Below are 13,471 nucleotides of genomic sequence, written 5' to 3' on the forward strand. Positions count from 1 at the left end.
GTGCACCGAGAGTACTGGTGTTTCAGTTGTTTTATAAAAATATATATATAATATATATTAATTAAAATCAACGGTTAAAATAACTGAAATATCGATATTTTCGATGCACTTGAAATTTTTTCAAAGGTTTTAAATCTATAACCAATAAAATTAAATTTAAAACTGTCCTCTAAAGCTTCTAATAATAACAAAAATGATCACGCCAATTCGCATTCACCAGGTAACTACGAACAAAGCGGATATGGACTGACGTGGATATATCATAGACATATTGGTCATGGGGGCATTTTGGATGTACTACTACTGCCAACTCCTTCCTATCCATTTTCCCATAATTTCTCCAATATATATATATATTAAATATTTAAATTAAATTACACACACTTTCCATATGCATTCTTCCAAAAAAGCGAACAAAAATCTACCACCAAAGTTTGGTCGCGTTGTATAAATACTGGAACGCATGGTTCCGTGTTTGAATTGCCATATGCAAAGGCATTGATCAGAGCTTATCTTTTTTTACTTCAGATCCTGGGCTTCCTCCTTCTGCTAATTACCCTTCCTACCCTATTAATCTGAACTACCTACCACCATGATTCGAAGAGCTCTATGCTTCCCCAGTTTCATCAGGAAATCGCTGCTTATTCCACCCGTTATTTCTCCTTATTCTAATTCTTCCTCCAAGGTTTTCTTTCTATCATTCTTAGCTTCTATTAGTTTCTTTATTCTTTTTTCCCGCTGTTTTTTCGTTTGTGATCTATTTGTCATTCAATTGTGATGCTGCTGCATGTGTAGTGTTAATGTTATATTGCCAACGAGTAATAGCTCAAATAACATAGTCTCCTCATACTCAATTAAGAGGTTGCGAATTCTAATCTCCTATCTTTAGTAAAAAAAAATATTAATATTATATTGTAGGATGAAAACTAATTTTATATAAAGTTAATAATAAAAAATTATTAATTAAAAATTTAATTAAATTAATTAATTTTACATAAAATTGACTACATTCAATTTTCACCTTTATTATAGTTCATTGATAACAATTCATCAATCTCTTTCTCTCTCTATTGTTTGCTTTTCCGTTATTCGACATGCAAGCTTATCTTTGCTTCTTCTTTCCTCGGTTCCTCACTCCGTTTCGTGACTCATCGTGATGGTGTCAGTTTCTACGATAATGTATTTTTTATGTAGGTAGAGACTCACATATAATTATTTTATATTTAAAATATTATTATTATTTTTTATGAAAGTTCTTTATATTGTGATCTATTTATCAGATAAGATAAGTTATTTAAATATATATTTTTTAAATATATTTTTGTTATATTATTAAAATAATTTTTAAAATATATAAATAATGCAACTAATAATTGTCACACTATTAGTCTATTATAGATGATATATCTTATTTCTATTTAAAAATTCTATTGTGCAATAATTGAATTTTTCTTCTTTTTTTTTTTTTAAATAGCCCTTATATAATGTCTTTGTCAAATAAATAGATAACGTTGAAAATTTGACTAAACGTATTTATGATAGAACCTAATTCAACTGACTAACTAATTACTTCCTAAACCATAATTTACAAGATTAAGATGTGTACTTTAATATGAAACTAAATACTAATAAAGATGTTGGACTATTTTCTTCTCATAATCTCATTATTTCTACAAAGTTGAAAAAGTGACATGTTTTCTATTACTGAAAAAATATAATGTGAAAATATTAATAAAAAATTATTGATGATTATTTAACTAAGAGAAAAATAATAGGTGAACAAATTATTTTTTAATCAAACTCAATAAAATCTTTTTATTTTTTTTTTTATATATCTCCTCTTTTTTCTTTAGATAATTTTTATTGTATCAATAATTTATTGGACTAACTTAGTTGAATTTAGTATAATATATATAACACTTATTCATATTTTAATTATTATTTTTCATAAAATATCTTTGTATGAATGGTATCTTATTAGTATCTAGTAAAGTGCAAAACTTTACTTTTGTGGCTAGTTATATTATACCTTAAATGTCAGTCTCCTATGTTTGCTAACTTTAGAAAAAAAAAAACTTCATTATTGTGGCCAGAAAGAGGAATTAAACTTTTAATGTATATAAATATATTTAAAAAAATTTCAAATGTATTAAATACAATGGTATTCTAATAATTTTAACCATTGATCTCAATTATAAAAAATATATATAATATATATTAATTAAAATCAGAGATTAAAATTATTAAAATACGGTGTTAGTACATTTGAAAACTTTTCAATACATTATGTCACGAGACTCACCACGTGTCATGTTGGGTCACTCTTTTCGTATTTTCTACACATCTCTACTCTGTATAAGAGTAAACCCCAAATAAGAACCTGTGGAACACAGCATGCAACGTATGTGCGTGTATTGAAGCATTTATCCTTCTTAACATAATCATTTTTCATATGTAACTACAAAATTACACTGTATGTATCAGATCGGAGCTTACAATGGGTATGCATCTCAGACGTCTTCTCTTGAAGTTCCGGACTCGGCACCTTACAGGTGAATGAATAGAATACATAGATATAATGGTTATAGTGCTACATAATATAAGGAAACAATAATGAAGTCGTGGTGGTGGGTGTGGATTTTGATTGATGAAGGGAAAATGATGAGTATGCTGATGTGGACTGGGATAACCTTGGATTTGGACTAATGCCAACTGATTACATGTATGTAAACAAATGTGGTGCGGGGCAGCATTTTGGACATGGACAACTCAATCCTTATGGCAACATTCACCTTAGCCCATCAGCTGCTGTCTTAAATTATGGCCAGGTATATTATAGAGGAATGCTATGGGCCAGTAAGTTTGGTGTTTTGTAATCATCAATTGACTATCAATAGTGTTTTTAATGGTGTGAGATTACATCTAATGGTGAGAGATCACTCACTTTTATTTTAATGGTTAAGTGCTGGCTACAAAACACAAAAATTGCTGGCCCCTAGACTTTCTCTTTATAATAATAATAATTTGATGCTTCTAGATTTGTTGTAGCGGTGGCATGGTTAGTGGGGTAAGGTAACAATAATTAAGTATGTGGGGGTAATTGTATTGTATGCAGGGGTTATTCGAAGGCACGAAAGCATACAGAAAAGAGAACGGGCAGCTGCTTCTGTTCCGTCCAGAACAAAATGCCATTCGGATGAAGAGTGGCGCACAAAGAATGTGCATGGAAGCCCCTTCCGTTGACCAATTTGTCAACGCTTTGAAACAAACTGCTTTGGCTAATAAGCGCTGGGTATGTATGTATCTATGTAGTTAGTTTTTAAACTCATCTATGTTAACAGCGTGCTGATTTAACACGTTAACCAGTGGTGAATGTTATTCTACCTTCTTTAAACTAATATGTAAGTTACCCTCTCTGATGTGTCATATTTTAATTGGGTATTTATTTTAACCTGAGTTACCTTCTCCATTTTTCATCGTTGGGCCTCCCAAACATCACGATCTCATTGGGATTTCGTTTTCTCTTTCCAAATCATTGTTCTAAAAAAGGTACTTCAACTCTCTCTAATTGCGTTTACTCCTTCTGATCGTCATTACGCCTCCCAAGTATCACCGTTTCATTGGATGTCTTATTTTCTCTTCCCAAATCATTCTTTTAAAAAAGGTACTCCAACTCTCTCTAATTGCATTTAGTCCTCCCCACTCTTTTGTCATCGTCGTTGTGCTTCCTAAGTATCACCGTCTTATTGGGTGTTCCATTTTCTTCTGTTAGGTTGTCACCGTCTTTCAAGATATTATTAACTCTCATAAGATTAAAGTAACTCAGGTTAAAATAAACATCCAATTAAAATATGACACATTAGAAAAGATAACTTACATGTTACTTTAAAAATGACAGGATACACAAAATATACGTATTTCTTTTTCACTAATAACACTCATAAAATAACATCCTTTTATTTTATCGAACACAATAAATTAATGTGCCAAATTAGCACGCTGTTAATGTTAATTTATCCTTATAAATTTAGGAATTTAATTTAAGTCAATTGAAATTTTATAGACCAATTTAAGTGCGATTGCCAAAATTGAGTATTAACTTTTTGTACTACATTTGAAATTTGACATAGTTGGAATGATGAATGAATGATAATGATGATGATTGATGAGCAGGTTCCTCCTCCGGGGAAAGGATCGTTGTACCTTAGGCCTCTGCTTATAGGAAGCGGTGCGGTTTTGGGTTTGGCTCCAGCACCTGAATACACTTTCCTCATATATGCTTCCCCTGTCCGCAACTATTTCAAAGTCATTCATCAACTCTACTACTTCTTAGTTCTTACAATTACTTCAATATTCCGAATAAAATTTTATATGTATGTATTAATATTGGTTGAGCAGGAGGGCTCTGCACCACTCAACTTGTACGTGGAGGAGAATTTTGATCGTGCTTCTCGCCGCGGCACCGGCAGCGTTAAAACCATTTCTAATTATGCCCCTGTACGTACGTGCACCCCAATGGACTCGTTCCTCTGTTTTTTCTTTGTGTCTAGAATTCAAAAGCATGTAATAAAGGAGCATTTAGTAGCATGAATTATATGGAATGTAGGTATTGATGGCGCAACTTAGAGCCAAGAAGAATGGATTTTCGGATGTGTTGTATCTGGACTCAGCCACCAAGAAGAATCTAGAGGAGGTTTCTTCTTGTAACATTTTTATTGCCAAGGTATTTAACTAATTTTAACGTAAAAATCTTCATTATTTGATCAATAATAAAGCATGCAACTTGCTTATTAATTAGTATATTGAATGAATGAATGATATTAGGGAAGATGCATCTCAACACCTGGTACTAATGGAACCATTCTTGCTGGAATCACGAGAAAAAGCGTCATTGAACTTGCCCGTGATCACGGCTATGAGGTACAAGAGCGTGCTGTAGCTGTGGATGAATTAATGGAGGCTGATGAGGTTTTCTGCACGGGAACTGCTGTTGGTGTTGCTCCAGTCGGAGCCATCACATACCAAAATACAAGGTAGCACAAAAATAATATAGTATAACTACTCTATACTCTCTTTATTTTGGAACAAGCACGTATATACAGTGAATACCCACCCGGTTCCTGACAATTATCTCGAAAGGACAACGAGGTTTCCAAAATAAAAAATATCCAATCTGGTTCCTGATATATTTTTTGGGACTGATTAGCTCCTGTGACAAAAAAAAGTAATATTGACTTTTTTTTTGACATAGAGGTCTCGTTGTCCTTTCAAGATAATTATCAGGGCCGAGTTGATTTTTTTCTTTTGTCAAAGACCTCGTTGTCTTTCGAGGTAATTGTCAGGAGCTGTTTTGGATTTTTCTCTGTGATCTATGTCAAGTTTTTTTTGTCCCTCAAAAATTGTTTTTAATGTGTATGTAGGATGGAATATAAAACGGGCTCTGGAACTATTTGTCAAGAGCTGTATAATACCCTTTTGGGAATTCAAACGGGTGCTATTGAAGATAAGAAGGGATGGATCATTGAAATTGGGTGAATTCTTTTTGCTTTAATAATTTACCAATTTGTCATTAAACAAATCTATTACTATTGTGATAATCATGATGTTCATAATCAAGAAGTGTGTATTATGTACATTGTTATACACACAATATACTTGAGCTTCAGAATCCTTCAGACAGTGCGTGTGCGTGTGTTTTTTTTTCTTTTTAATTAGATTCGGTTTTTTTTTTTTTTTTCCAGTCAAGTGGATTAGACATTTTTAATCTTAGACATTATTTATGCACTACACAGTACACACCCACACAACACACAAATTATTCATTTTATGTCATTTTGATTTTTGGTCAGATTTTAGTTGTTAACTTGATCCAACAAAAAAGGCCCAACAAATTGAATAAAAAAAGGGCCCAAGAAAGAGTGTGGGTAACCAAGCCATGCAAATGGACAGCTAGCGTCGTATTTAAGCCAAACACGATCAATACGTTCTATCCGTTATCCAGTTCCTTCAATTTTAGTATGGCTTCTTATTCTAATTAACATTCCAATTCCAATTCTTGATTATTAGTTTTTTTTTTTTGATAAACGAAAAAAAAAGTATATATAAAAAAGTTTGGAATAGATAAAAATACAAACAAAAAATTATAAATATCACAATATTTTAAATATTGTTTTAATAGAGAAAAATATACATAAAAAAAATTCACAAATATCATAATTTTTACTAAAATATGACACTTTTGCCCAGAGACGGACATACGGGGTGAGTAGAGGCCTCGGTCCCCCTCCAATTTTTTTAAAAAAGGATTAATAGTAATAAGTTATTAAATATGATTTAATTTTTTAAAAAATTTATTTAGTATTTAGTTAAATATAAATAAAAGTCTAATCTAACTTAAATATTAATAATTTCTAATATTTAAAAAGTAAGTATCAATATTAAAAAAATTTAAAAAGATATTATTATTAATATTTTTAAATTAAATAATTTTTTTCAAATATCATAAAGTGGATTTTTTTTTGTGAGCGTTCTTCTTTATTCATTTGCTATTAATTCTCTATATTTCAACTACTACAACTGAGAGATCTTTTTTAGCTATGAATATTGTGAAGAATAACTCAGAAACAAAATGAAAGATAAATTTCTTGCTAATTGTCTTTTAATTATATTAAAAAAATTTGTTAAAAAAATTGACACAGATTCTATTATCGATGAATTTTATGATACGAAAAATCGACCACTTCGTTAATAAAAAATACATACATATTTTTTGTATTTTAAAATATATTATATATCGGTATATTTTTGTAATACATTTTACATTATATAATTTTTGCATAATTTTTTAATATTATATATGTTATTGGCCCCAATGATAATATTTGGAGATCCGTCCCTACTTTTGTCTATAAAAATATCTTTTAGATATTTAAAATTTCAGTGAATTCTTTTATGTATAGTTTTGTCTATTTTTTTTTTCAAATAAACTACATATAAACCACATACTTATGTGAGTCATATATTTATTGGTGTGTACTAAACTCTTATGTACAACATAACTTATGTCCCATTTCTAGTACTGCTACATATGGAAATTCAAACATGGTTGGTTACCTTGATTTTCACTCTTAATATAGAACTGTACGGCCCTGTGTCAAAGTCAAAGTAACCTTCAATCCTACTATAATCTTGTGTTGGACCACCAAGGACGAACCTAGCGGCCGAAATACACGCAACCCATGTATCTGAAATCATGGTAGAAACTCAGGTGCAGTCGACTTTACGTGAAGTTAATACTTGAGAGCCGTTAGATGAAAATTTAATCAAATCAGTCAAATCATTTAACGGTTCTCAAGTATCAACTTCACTTGAAGTCGACTTCACCTGAATTTTTACCTGAAACCATAGATAACGAACCAGCTAACAAAATTTATATGTCAAACGATTCTCTGCTTGCTTGCATATATATCATGCATAAACATGCATTTTGCTTTGGACACATACAATAATCTTTTAATTTCTTATTGTTATATATCTATATATTATTGTATTAGAATACTGATGATAAGTTGAGATAAAAGATAATGAAGCCTGGAGAGGAGTTGGCTTCAGCTGTATACTTACTACCGAGGAATTTAATGTAATTATTATTTTTCAAAGACGTAGGTCAAATCAAGCGTGGAAATTACAGCACATAATATATGAATCCTGCCCTACTTAGCAGCACAATTATTTGTCCTTACTCTCCAATTATTTTATTAATGCCATCATTATTATATTGTTATTACAAGAGCTTGCTTCTAATCTCCGCTAAACCATATTTTCGGGATTGTTAGCCATGTCTTTTCAAACTTCTTTCCAAATTTTTTTCTCAATCTCGTCCTTCCCTTTAACTAGCTGGTTACACATCTTTTTTGACTTCGTCATTGTTTTATGTTTTGAAACATGCATGATCGTTAATGATGAATTATATATATAATCATGGATTAGGATGTCAATAAAGAGCTCAAAGAAGACAAATCCGGGGCAACAACCACTTATAATTACATGGCTCGCTAGTATTTAGATAGTCTGTGAAGCACTAATAATCATAGAAAAATACTAGGAGTCAACATGTTTTGTGATTTGTAGCTATCAGTTAATTATTATTAATATTTTTAATTATATAAAATTATATCTAATGATATAAAATTATTTAATTTTTTTTATTAATTAAGTGCAGACTAAATTTCAATAAAAATGTTATTTTACTAAACTTTTTTCCTAATAATATACTATATGATAAATGTGTCCAGGACCTTTCACAAAAGTGTATATAGAACGAAAGGACCTAACCTAGCTAGTTAGGGGATTATTAAGGTCAACTAACTAATATGTTATATATATATATATATATATATATATATATATATATATATGCCTCCTACCCACTAGTTATTAGCTGCCTTAAATATAGAAAATTAACTTCTAAGAAATATTAAACGGTCATCAAACTTGATTATTTTTTATTATCAGTTAACTATTAATGTTTATAAGTATAAAATAAAATATGTTGTTAAATTATTAAATTAAAAAAAATAAACTAAAAAAAAATTGAGTTGATAATCGAGTAATTACCAAAAATAATAAATTTTTAATTAGATAATATTAACTATTTTTTATTCTCATTTTTTAAAAAAATTTAAAATTTAGAATAAATATAATTTCAAAAAAAATAGTGATAGTGGCAAAAAATAAGTTATTAACCTCCTAATTAAACTCTAAATTAATATATGTATATATTAGATAGATATTAATATCATATTTTAATTCATATCAATATTTTAACATTTGATTTAATAATAAAATGACGTATATATTGTTGTAAGTTCATTATATAATATTAGAATATTTTATTACACTTTAATTTCTCCCTTCTTGCGAACCTACATATGACTTTTTGAGTTTTGACTTTTGCTTCAGTAAGTAGTATAGGGTTAGGAGGTGCAGATTTTTATAAGGTTTCACCTTTGATATCTTTTCTTTCTTCATAGAATTCATATTTGCTGCTTCTTTTTTTATGTCCTCATTTTGAATTTGTTTTGTTAGAATATAATTCATCATAATTGATCCTAATTATATTCTAATTGCTGCTCTGATATCATGTTAGAAATAAAAGTTTAAATTGGAGAAATAATGGTATATTATTGAGTGTGTTTAAATTGTTTGTTTGAAGTGATACAATATAAAAAAGTATTTATAGGTACTAAGAGAATCGTAATAATAAAGTCGTAATCTCCTATAATAAATATTCAGATATACTAAATAATACTAATTGGTCATAATTAATCCTAATTATATTCTAACATGTTTATTAACTGTAATGGGTGCCTCGGTCGTCACGGCGTTCTCTTGTTGCGTTGTTGGTCATTTGTTCACCAACCAAAAGGAGAAGAAAAAGAAAAATAACCTAATAGCTTCAAATTTTCAACATAATTTCAATGTCACTAGTGCCCTGCCTCTCTCTTTTATTTGCTTCTAGAATCTCTAAATTTAGAACAATCAGATGGATTTGATAGTTAGTATAATAAATTTCAACATCATGCATATCATGGAATATAATGCACATTGTTATTCTAATTTCTTCACTTGGATGAAGTTTGGTTAGTGAATTACTGACCCTAGCTAGGAAAAGCTAGTCATCCAAGTTAATTAACAAAACACATTTTTTTTGTATAATAATTTTTATTTTTTTATTAAATATACGATAAAAAAATAAAAAAAAAGTTCAATTTTTATACCATTAAAAAAGTGTTTGCAAAGCATGATTTCTTGTATTAATTAATTGTCTATTCCGGTCTCCTTTCACATGTGTATGTGGTTGTACTTGTACATCATTTCTTGTACATACTTATTTTCTGTATATTATACGGTTACGCCAATACTATTCATCTACCAATTAATGATGTGCCTTTCGAAGTCTATATATCTTTTTATCTTTTTCGAAGGGTTATGCTAAATAACCAATAATTTTCTTGAACAACATGAATAATGGATTTTAAAATTGGTCCAATTCAAGTAAAACACATTACGTAGTGAATTAAACATGTGAACACCTAGTAAATTGGACATAAATTAAACATTGATATATCTATTGTTCACATTGTTTAATATTTTCATTATCTATCTATACTTTTTCTTCTCGAAACTACTGCTTTGAAAATAATAATCAGTATATGAAATTCATGGAGAAAAAAAATGTTAAACATAGAATGATATCCTTCTTACGAGAGTTAGAGATATAATTATTTATGTTGTATTTTCGTATCAATTTATATTTCATAACATGTTGTCAGTGCTTTATGTCTAAAAAATCTAAAATTCGATCATTAGTGAACTCAAAAAATAAAAAAAATAGTATAAAACAAATAAATAAAAATCTGTATAAAAACTAAGCAAATCCGAAAAAATACTCTTGTTTAAGGAAAAAAAATTGTTAGAAATATAATTATTTATGTTGTTTTATTTTTTTTATTAGTTTAAATTTTTGAAAAAAATAGTTTCCTGACATAAAAAATTAATAATTTATTCGCATATATCCCTTCACACCATTTTAATACATTTCTAATCAAGTTTTTTGTTGTCACTTTTGTGTTTTTTGAGAAACTTTTTAAGAAAAAAAAAAAGAGTGTAATGTTTTAAAACACGAGGTGCAGCATAATTTTAGTTTATTACTAGTTAATTATTCCCCACGTTATTAATAATAATGAGATCATTATTGAATAATTAATTGTAGTACTATAAATAAATATAGCAATACTCTAATACTGATAAGATAAAGTAGTGTGGCAGATAATGTAAGAGCGGAGAGTAGACTACTAGAGTTGAAAAAAAAATGTGGAAGAATAACTGATGATATTCGGGTGTGAGAAAGACAAGAAGAACAATCCTTATTCCCTGTTCTGGCAATACTAGAATTCTGGAATTTTCTGTTTACAATATATATGTTTTTATTTATTTATTTTCTGCCACACACCGTACTACCCCTCCTCTTCATATATATTACAGGAGGCTCACTTCCTGGAATGATGCTTATCCGCCCCCAGTTTTACATACAGCGATTAGTTAACAATAATTAAACACTTGATTATTAATTATCTGTTTCTGATCTAATTAAGAAGGAAGATCAGATCATCAGATCAGATGGGTAGGGCACCTTGCTGTGACAAAGCAAACGTGAAGAAAGGGCCATGGTCCCCAGAAGAAGATTCCAAACTCAAATCCTACATCGAACAACACGGCACTGGTGGCAACTGGATTGCTTTGCCCCAAAAGATCGGTATTGTTTTTAATTTGTTTCAGTTTCTTTCTGCTCAGAAGAACAGCTTAGTTTTGAATTTTAAACTTTTTCATGAGCTTCTGAAAGTGATTGATTCAATACTTAGCTTAAAATAAATGTTGAAGGTAGTGGCTAAAAACACGTTAGTGCAATGAAAAAAATTAAAAATTATTGTTTCTTGTAAACGTGATTTTATGAACAAAATTATTTCTGTGTTTACAGAGAAGAAAATTAGCCAAACAAAAAATTGAAACTTTCAAAAAGGTCTAACATGCTTTTTCCCTTTTACGAAACACATCCTTTGTATGTCAGGGCTTAAGCGATGTGGCAAGAGTTGCCGTCTGCGGTGGCTCAACTACCTTCGCCCTAATCTCAAGCACGGTGGCTTCTCCGAAGAAGAAGACAACATCATTTGCAGCCTCTATGTTACTATTGGAAGCAGGTACACTCAATTTAATTAATTAATTAATTCTTAGTTTGAAGAAGATGAACCCTAATTTTGTTGTGTGTATGTATAGGTGGTCGGTGATTGCAGCTCAGTTGCCTGGAAGAACAGACAACGACATAAAGAACTATTGGAACACCAAGCTCAAGAAGAAGCTTCTGGGAAAACACCGCACTAATAATAACAAAGAGCACCACCAACAACCACGTTCTAGAAAGCAAGCATCAACAACCAATAATACTAGTGTTACCGGGGATTTTTCATCATCATCATCATCATCTGCTACTGCTACTTATTGGTCACACATGCATATGCCTATGCTGCCACTACCACCACCACCACCACCATTACCACCGTTGCCATACGCAGAAGATAATAATAGTAACAATGAAGGGCCCAGTTTCAACGACCAAGACTCTCTCAGAAAACTTCTTATCAAGCTCGGAGGAAGATTCTCCAACAACAATTTTAGTGAGGATTATCAGCCACCACCACTTGATGATGGGGTCATCATGAATTTTCATCAATTCCCTTCTTATGAAGAAGAACAAATTCATTGTCATCATAATATTGGTTCATCATCTGGTTGCATGAATAATAATTATCCACAAAGGTTAGATGGATTGGAGTTCTTTTACGGAGAGGAAATGGCTGTAACTAATGATGAGAAGATAATAGAAACTGGTGGTGCTTCTAATAATAATAACACCACACTGATTTATCCTCCTCTTCATGAAGATTTCAGCTACCGCACCCCGCAATAGCACCATATCCATGTACATTTTTTTTCTTTTTCTTTTTTTTTTTCCTTTCAATTTGCTATGAACTTGAACTACTATAGCCATTTGAAGAAAAAGGGAAAGTTCGTTTTGATTCCCTTATTATACATATAGTAAACTTACTTCGTTTATATATATATGTCTTCTCTCTTTTGTGGCATTTTCGCCCAACGCATTTTATCCTATATTGTTTTGTTGTGTATCAGTTGGTTGTAATATTTACGGAGAATCATTAATTAATTTGAAACTCGTAGTTTTTATGTTCTTTATTTGTGGAATTTTCGCAGCATATGGAACAGAATTGAAGTACAAATACTGTTTAAATCTGAGACTTGGGTTATATTTCCCCAGAATGAAGTACGTAACTCACTTATTTTACCACATCTGCGTATGTAATTGGTTGGATATATATAAGAATTTGTCCGGAAAAGTTGACTATAGCTGTTACTTGTTAATTGTTACTACTAGCTTCAAACATTTATGATTTATTATTAGGAAGCTAATTAGGGCCTAGGGGCACTAGCAGGGAACACCAGTGGATAATGTGTGAAACATGCATATATATATATATATATATAAATTCTTTCTATTATTAAGTACATTTGGTTTCTGATTAATAATTACATTATTCAAGATTAATGCCTTTGGGGATATAAATTATAGCTTGCTTGGTAATAATGAACTTATCGCACCACTACTCTTGCCATTAAATGTGACTTCTTCGTATATAGTGAGACCAACTCGCTAGCTTAACTAGCTAGTTCGGTTTTTTCACTAGAATTTAAGCAAAACATTGATGAAATTATATATATATATATATATATATATATATATATATATACATATATACGAGAAATTCTCCACATACAAGCATTTTTTTTATACAAATCTTTACAAGTCATCTATATTAACACGCTTCGAACTGTTTTC

General features: G+C 30.1%; 2 protein-coding genes across 2 annotated transcripts; both read left to right on the forward strand.

The window, feature by feature from the left end:
* The first annotated feature begins 371 nt into the window (after positions 1 to 371).
* Positions 372 to 5,670, forward strand: LOC107606337 (branched-chain-amino-acid aminotransferase 2, chloroplastic). The gene is made up of 9 exons (XM_016308389.3): positions 372 to 685; positions 2,485 to 2,552; positions 2,654 to 2,828; positions 3,116 to 3,292; positions 4,174 to 4,305; positions 4,399 to 4,497; positions 4,607 to 4,723; positions 4,825 to 5,033; positions 5,421 to 5,670. Exons 1-9 carry the CDS (start codon positions 593 to 595, stop codon positions 5,533 to 5,535), a joined length of 1,185 nt encoding a protein of 394 aa, XP_016163875.1. The 5' UTR covers positions 372 to 592; the 3' UTR covers positions 5,536 to 5,670.
* A 5,137-nt stretch (positions 5,671 to 10,807) lies between these two features.
* Positions 10,808 to 12,819, forward strand: LOC107606338 (uncharacterized). The gene is made up of 3 exons (XM_016308390.3): positions 10,808 to 11,317; positions 11,630 to 11,759; positions 11,836 to 12,819. Exons 1-3 carry the CDS (start codon positions 11,182 to 11,184, stop codon positions 12,524 to 12,526), a joined length of 957 nt encoding a protein of 318 aa, XP_016163876.1. The 5' UTR covers positions 10,808 to 11,181; the 3' UTR covers positions 12,527 to 12,819.
* The last annotated feature ends 652 nt before the right edge of the window (positions 12,820 to 13,471 follow it).

This window comes from Arachis ipaensis, chromosome B7, assembly GCF_059453495.1.
Source record: "Arachis ipaensis isolate K30076 ecotype BB chromosome B7, ASM5945349v1, whole genome shotgun sequence".
NCBI lineage: Eukaryota > Viridiplantae > Streptophyta > Magnoliopsida > Fabales > Fabaceae > Arachis > Arachis ipaensis.